Below are 7924 nucleotides of genomic sequence, written 5' to 3'. Positions count from 1 at the left end.
AATATTTATTGTTTACGTGGGCTTTATTGTTTTATGTATGGCTCAAAGCGTATTGCATACATTGGCTGGGCCTGTCTGCTTTATCGTTATTCAATTACTGTCAGCCCAACCTGCAATTAAGCAATATAATCTCGGTTGACCCTGCACTGCGCCTCGAGGTGCTCTCAATTTGCCCGCTGCAGCACACGGCGTATTATATTGTCATTAATCATATTGGCATTAAATGGAAAAATAAGTAAAAATAAACGACCCCAACCCGCGCCACAATTTATCAACTGACAGCTAGCCGAAATACATTTACAACTTTTGTCACATTATTTTTTATTAATTAAGTTTAAACATTTATGTACAGCTTGTTGTATTCGTTTGATTTTCGATTTACTTCGATGCTTAATGCTTATGCTAAAATACAGTTGGGAATACTATTTGGAGCTTCGTATCGAGTTAACGCTCGCGTCGCTTATGCGTCCTAATCACTTAATTACGTATAAAAATACTTAAAGCTGCCTAAACGAAAGCTCAAATCGATTTACATATTTACATATTTGCCTCGAGTGCGACTACAGCGTGTGCTGCAAAAAAAAAAGAAATCCCAGAATTAATAGCAACAAATTGGAGTGGAGTAGCTGGCGGCGTCTACCTTATGCTAAGGCTGCAACTAAAGGACATCGAGCATATGCTGCGACTCAGGCTCAGCTTATGCCAGCGGCGTCAGTGGGCGGCGCGCCACGTGTAGCAGCAGCAACAGGCTCATGAGCAGCCACAGGCTGGGCAGCTCCAGTCGCACGCCCAACTCATGCTGCATGGCTGCGTGTTGTTCGCTCTTAATGATATGCACAAAGACGCTGTCGGAGTCTGCAATAAGAGATGGCGTCAGTGGCAAAGGACTAAGCATAGTTTGCTTGCTTGTTTGCTGGGTGTGTCCACTTACTTGAGTTATCCGCCGAGCATGTGTAATTGCCAGAGTCCGTGTGCAGTACACGCGATATGACCAGATTGCTTGTCTTCATCTGTTGCTCGGATACGACGCGTATGCCGCCGCGCGTCGAGTCGCTGACTAATTCCGTGTCCTTGTGCCAGAGCATGTGCGTGTAAGGACCGGGCGCCTGAGGTGCAATGCACGTCAGATTGATGTCACTGCCACTTTGAATGTACAGCTCGCGATTGGACAGAATTTGCGCCTTGGATGCTGTGCGAGTAAAAAAAAGAGAGTGTCACAAATGGTTAGAGCAATTTGAGCTGCTGAATTAGTGTTGATGGTTCGTCGCCCTATCAGGAGGTGACAGTTCGGTTCATTAAGCTAATGTTTTGATAAACTCATTAGCGTTTCGCTTGCTCGCTGTCCCCTAATTTTACTCAAAGGCATAAAAACACGCACACACACATGTGCATTACTTTCTCTTGCTCACTCTCTATCTCTATCTCTTTATTTTTATGTGCGCAAAAGTTTTTTGTGTGTATTCGTGGCTTGCTGAAAATTGCAATTTGGCACACACAAAGTAGAAATTAAATCACTTTTGGTTGCAAGAAAATTTTAGCTCAGTATTTTGACTAATTGAAAATTTATTCGAGTGCATTTTTGCATCATCAGCATTTTACATTGGGTATCAATGGATTTTTGCAAGAAATGTGTAAGCAGGAAATATAATCCAGTTAGCTTGCCATATTGTTGCTAATTGCTTTATCGTTTACGCAAAGCTTTGTTTAATTTGCGCAAATAGAAGCAAAAAATGCTAAAGATTGTAAATCAAAATTGTTAGGCATTTCGTTGAAAGCATTGGAAATTTGATGCCAAATGAATGTGCAGTGAATTAATAAATTAATTGGAATTATGCTGAGGGCAGTCTAAAGTTTATTTATTTATTTACTTATTGACTGTTTGCTTGATACTTACTCACAACCATTAGCTTGTAGGCCAGACTGATTTTGGGCTCGGTGGACACCTGACACTCGTAGACGCCCGCGTCTCGCGGCTGCACGGACACCACCTTGAGCACCCACTCATCAGAATTGTCGATGTGGCGGGCAAGAAAGCGCTGATCGTTGGTGTAGGTCATGATGCCAATGGTGAGTATGTGCAGATCTCGTTGGCGTATCCAGGAGACGGCGCGATCGCCCAGATTGCGCACGCGGCAGTGCATGCGAGCTGTGGTGCCCAGGGCGGCGATTATTTCACGCTCTGTGCTGTTGTCGAACTGCGGTTCATAGCCCTCGTAGTTGTCGGGAATTAAGTTCGAGAGCTCGCTGGCAAGTGCTGCGTAGTGGGGGGGAGAGAAAAGTTAGAACGTTAGAGCGAGCGCGCGCTATTAAATGATTGCCAACTAAGATATTAAGTATACGCATAGCTGCCAGCCAGACACTCAATCATGTACACACGCACACGCACACACGTACAGAAGTGAAAGCACTTGAAAAGGGTATTAACTAACTGTATCTAAATGTCAATCTAAATGTATTCATGTGCATTTGTATTCAACATCTCACGAACTTTATGTTGCTGCTGCTGCTGTCCGTCTTGATAGCAATCGAAATGCTATGGCGCTGTAATTGTGAGTGGCCAGACAAATCAACATTTATTTGATTAACGAGTATTCGTACTTAATTTATGCCAAAGCTGTCAGTCATATTGCTGGCAGCAGCAGCAGCAGTAGCAACATTATGATCCATCAGCTGCTGCTGCTGCTGCTGCGGCGGCAATTCATTCGATGAGGCACTAGAGGCAAGTGATTTATAAGCTTAGCACAACAACTTGCTTGTTATGCTTTCTATATAGACAGACATATGCTTTATCAACATGAGCGTATTAGTCAACTAATGCGCTAATAATCCACGAGTGCCTAAACAAATACAAATACAAATAGAAATACAAAAGCAATAACAAGGCAACTGCACACACCATGAATCTTGTATGGCAAGTATTTATGTGTTAATATTGATTTATCGGCACACACACACAACAAACACATGTGTATGTGTAAATAGAGCATGCTTATGAATCAAAATGTGCTGCTATCAAATATCAAGCAATAAAATGCCGTTAAACACTTAATTGAAACTGTTGCTCGTATGCTAACTGACAGCAACCGCCAACGCACCGCCCCTACCTCTGCCTTTTGCCTTTTTGGCTGCCTGTGTTAGCGTCCTGCTGCCAAATGAAATTGCTTTTTCACGCGTTGGCGTTGGCATTGGCCATACTATAAAAAAATCCATGCACACACGTGTGGCTCGGCTCATATACAACGCGCATATTTTTAATAAAACTTTACAGTATTTACATACAAAGTGAAGCAGTTTGCTGGTTGTTTGCTCAGTTTTTCAAAATGGTAGCACACACATTGGCCACGCCCAGTAAACTGAAACCGAAACCGAAGCCAGTGCCCATAAATAATAAATAAGCAACTGCAGCCAAACCAAAAAAAATAATTTCAATTAACCGTGTAAGCTGCCGCAACGAAAATTCAGGCAGCAGCTGAGCTTCGCTTTTTATTTTCAATTTCATTTTGAATGGCATGTTAAGCAGCAACAGCCAAATGTAAAATAATTTAATGTATATTATTTGAGTTGCTTGTTAAATTTTTTGGCAGCTCAACTCTTTAGTTGTCTGCACTTGATTATTATTTTTATGTGCCAGTGGCAGCAGCAACAATTTCTGCATATTTAACAGCTGCGGCTCATTATGCAAATGTTATGCGCTGTATTTCGATACAAACATAAAATCTACAAGTAAAACTGTTTACTCAACAACAATTTGTTAAAGTAGAAGCTTATGCACTTTAAATTTATTGATTCGCTCAGACTCTGCGTCATGCGCTGCTATTTGTCTATTTATTTTTTTATGCGCTTGCAATAGTCGTTAAATCTTATCGCCTTGAGTTGATTTATGCTTGTTCTTGTACTTGTTGTGGTTGCAGTTGTGTGTTGCACTTGTGTGTGGGTGTTGCTGTTGATGATACTTACCAAAGTACTGCTTATGCTGGATGCTGTCGAATGTTGAGGTTAGTCCCATGATCACGAGCAGCGCCATAAAGTGTTCCAACAACATTTCATGCGCAATTTGTGACGCTGTTAAATTATAACTGCAACCAGAGCAGCGAGAGAGAGAGAGAGAGATAGCGAGAGTGAGAGACAAACAAAAAAGTAATTAAAATAAATGATGGCAAAGCGCAAAAACTCAAGACCTAAGTTACCGAGACTTGAGACTTGAGACAAAGACTTAAATAAAGTCAACGCCATACATATTGTTTTTTGCTCTTGGATGGGACTGTGGACTCCGCGCCAGCGGATTATGTGCTTCAGTCCAAAGTCTTATTGGGCTGCTTGTGCTATGTGGGGCAGCAAGGCGGGGGCGGGGGTGGCGGCAAACCACAACACATTTATACCAACTGATGACAGGACCGCAGTGCGGTTGTGTTTTCAATCATCATGCCGCCTGCAGGATAATAGAGACAAGCAATGATGTATGCCGTACTGAGGGATGGGGGGAACATTTTCAAACTTGAGCAATTTCTTCATTACGCACTAAGCTGTTGAGCAAATTGCTGTTGGTGGGGGAACAGCAACAGCAGCTGGACTCTTTGCTCAATGGCCATTGGCTATAATTTCGCTCTGGTCACGTTTTGCTAATACACTTAATTGTGCTTATGCTGCAAAGCGCCCAGCCCCAACTCCAACTCCAATCCCAATCACTCCCATTCCACTTGGCGTACCTTTGGCGTAGCTAGAACAATTTGTAAGTGATGCGTTTGGATTCAATGTAGCGCGAACTGCGTGCCGCCATTTCATGCGCAACGTAACGCACTCGAGCGCGTTGCGTTTTTTGAAACACTTTACGTAACGGCAATCACGTAACGCGACACGTTCATTTCAAATTAAATGCGAGCAATGTCTCTATAGCGAGCACGAAGTGAATTGCAGGACGCAAACGAATGAAGTCACTTTCACTGTCACTGTCACTGTCTTGTTATCACTGTTCACGTTTGTCACTGGGTGAGCAGTTTGTGTTTTTTGTAAGCTGCGCTTTAATTGCGGCACGTTGTGTGTGGCTTGAGGCGCGGTAAACAACTGAAACGTTAGCCGAACATAGGTTCAAGCTATGCAAATCCTGCAGAGCGCGCAACATTTGCTAAAGCGCAGGCGCGCTAGCAACATGTTGCGGCAACATTTATTGAAACCTAATTTAATTGTAACACATACCCAATGGGCTATGAGCTGCTGCTGCTGCTGCATTTGCCACCCACCAAGCATCTACTTGTCTTTAAATTCATGACAGTTGCTGCTGCTGCTGCTGTTGCTGGAGTGTCGCCCATGAAATATTTAACAAGGCATTGGGCATAATATGGAAAAACATTTGGCAATGTCGTTTGATTTGTGTCACGCAACAGTGGCAACAACAATAACTGACGCAGAAACAGGCTCAATATTAATAAAAAGGCAAACAATTCATGCATGTCAGGACGCGTTTTTACAAGTTGCTGCTCTTGCTGGTGTCTCAATTGGAAAGTGTTCAGGAATTTAGCAAGCAAGCACACGCACACACGAATCAGCGTGCAAGCGAGATAGCAGCACATGCAGACAATATATTGTATGACAACGGAAGCGGATATGAAGCGGCCATAGTATGTTCAAGCATATGTCAGGCAAAGGGGGCGGCGGTTGGACGGGCGTTCGCGGCTTAGTGGTGTTGCCTTTAGCTCAGCTCAGGCTGCGACTTATCAAAATCGATGAGGCAACATATGGTCGATTTTAATTTTCTTACATATTTCTCAACGCCAGTGTGACAACGACACCAATACACACACACACATACACAGCTCACTTTGTTAGCCTCAATGCAAATTTCATGGAACATATTTTCTTTATAAATTGAATTTCAAAGTTATTATAAATATTTTTCAGACAAATGCAATTTTATTGGAATTTCAATCGCACTTTGTTTTTGTCGTAGCCGACGGTCGCACTTTAAAGGCGAACGCCACTTTGACAATTTAGCAGCAGCTTTTATTTTACGCTGCTAACAAGGCCAAGACATTCCTAACGACATTTTGCTTGAGCTGAGAGCTGGGTCAGCAAAAAAACTTTGTTTATGCTCAAACAAATCAAATCACATTTTGCAGCTGATTAAGTCATTCGATTTGCATTTGATTATGCAACTGCATTTGATTAATTAATAAACATAAACTTGTTCACAGCTGCTGATTAAATTATTTGCTATGCCCAACCATAAGGTAATTTGATTTTCACTCAACAATTCCAAATAAAAGGCTAAACTTACAAAAAACAAACACAAATCAGTTGCGTGCATTTTTCAAATGAACAAAATATTTGTTTCACAGCTTTTTGGAAAAAATTCACAATTTTAGCAACGCAAATAGTTGGATTTTTTTTTATTATTGGTCAGAATAAATGTGGTCAGCACATAATCTGTTTGCACTTTTTTATACAACAATTATTAATAACTTTTGACTTTTTTATGCAAATACTTCTTCGCTCACACCTAGTATGAAAAATAAAACAAATTTTTGCGGGGCAGAAATATTTTTGAAGCCTGCTGGCTGCAACTAGTGTTGAATTAATATTTAATAAAATATTATAGCGGCATAAAAACTTGGCCAATAACTTAAAAACAAAGTGTTAAATTAACAAATAGTGGCAAATGAGAGCAATAGCAGCCAATTATATAGCCAAATTAAATTAAATAGGCTCAATCTTTTTATTTCTATAACAAAAACTGTTATTTATAAAGCTAAAGATTAAATCAATTTAAGGCACAGCTGTTAAGTTTCAACCAATATTACTAATCAATTAAATTATGTATGCAATAATTGTTTTAATTATATAATGCACAAGTAAAATATTTTCAATTATTAATCAATGAGCAGCGCTGCTGAGCGAGCCTAAGAACGAGAGAGCACGGAGGCTCACCTTAGGCATGGTAGAATAATAAAAGGTAGCGGATTATGCTCTTGGGTTTCTTAGCTTCTTATTCCCTTTTGCTGCTTTCTCAATCTCGCTCTTTTCGTTTTGTATACGATGTGAGCGAGCGCGACTAAAGCTAAGTACCCGAAACACTCAAATCGAAGAGCGCACTCCGCTACTTTATATTATTGTACATGACCTTAGGCAGATATAAAGAGATAACGAAAGGGCAGCGCAAGAGCGAGAGCGCATGCAGTCTTAACTAACAGGCAGCGAGAGATCACACGACATGCGCACAGCTCTAGCTCTGTTTATCAACTGCACTCACCCACACTAAGCTGTCGCCTAGCTACGGCCGAAGCTCTCAACTAAACGATGCTTATTGTGTGCGTCGCTGCCTTAGCGCTTGAGCAGCGCAGCTAACCGAGCTTACAGATATGACAAGATAACGGAAGTTCGCTTTGACTAAACAACAAAAGTGGCGTGATCGACTTTAAGCTGGCAAGCGATACTTCCACATACTATTTCAATATTATTGCCAGCTGTTGCGTATACTAATACAGTTTTACATACATATATGTATATATGCAATAACATTACGCACTTGCGCTCACTCAGAAGCGCTGCTCTAGCTGTAAAGCTGTGATCCTGGGTAAGCGGCTGATTAGAGTGGTTGACCTTTCACGGTTAATTAGGTAAAATTTGTTAAAATTGAACAGCAACACTTGCAATAAAATTGAAATTGTTAAACATTCAAAGTATTGCTTGCTGGCTTAATGTCGATCACGTCACCTTTGTTTTTTAGTCAAAACGGAAGTTCCGTTAGGCTGCATGCTTGCTCTTGCTCTTGCTCAGCTTCGCTGCCCTTCGTTATCTTCTTATGTCTGCATGAGGTACGCCTGCGGGCTCTCTCGTTCTTGCGCTAGCTCAGCTGCGCTGCTCAAGCGCTAAAGCAGCGACGCACACGATAAGCATCGTTTAAATGAGAGCTTCGGCCGTAGCTAGGCGA

General features: G+C 41.5%; 1 protein-coding gene across 1 annotated transcript; it reads right to left on the bottom strand.

Annotated features, from left to right (window-relative positions):
• Positions 1–342: 342 nt before the first annotated feature.
• LOC108602302 (V-set and immunoglobulin domain-containing protein 10) lies at positions 343–5045 on the bottom strand. Its single transcript, XM_017990384.1, has 6 exons — positions 4707–5045; positions 3958–4076; positions 1895–2254; positions 932–1189; positions 641–855; positions 343–572 (listed from the first exon to the last, which is right to left on the bottom strand). The coding sequence occupies exons 2-5, from the start codon at positions 4040–4042 to the stop codon at positions 698–700; spliced, it is 861 nt and encodes a 286-aa protein (XP_017845873.1). The 5' UTR covers positions 4043–4076; positions 4707–5045; the 3' UTR covers positions 343–572; positions 641–697.
• Between the last annotated feature and the right edge of the window lie 2879 nt (positions 5046–7924).

The sequence above is a fragment of the Drosophila busckii genome, chromosome 3R, assembly GCF_011750605.1.
Source record: "Drosophila busckii strain San Diego stock center, stock number 13000-0081.31 chromosome 3R, ASM1175060v1, whole genome shotgun sequence".
Classification (NCBI taxonomy): domain Eukaryota; kingdom Metazoa; phylum Arthropoda; class Insecta; order Diptera; family Drosophilidae; genus Drosophila; species Drosophila busckii.
The sequence above is the reverse complement of the archived record's forward strand: the minus strand, read 5'-3'. Positions and strand labels throughout refer to the sequence as shown.

What these genes read in the sequence shown, in the direction of transcription:
- LOC108602302 (XM_017990384.1), bottom strand. Translation starts at nt 4,042, where the DNA reads ATGTTGTTGGAACACTTTATGGCGCTGCTCGTGATCATGGGACTAACC. An exon ending in CCAGCATAAGCAGTACTTTG is followed by an intron (nt 2,255 to 3,957) that starts GTAAGTATCATC and finishes CCCACTACGCAG; the next exon opens with CACTTGCCAGCGAGCTCTCG. An exon ending in ATGCTCGGCGGATAACTCAA is followed by an intron (nt 856 to 931) that starts GTAAGTGGACAC and finishes CTCTTATTGCAG; the next exon opens with ACTCCGACAGCGTCTTTGTG.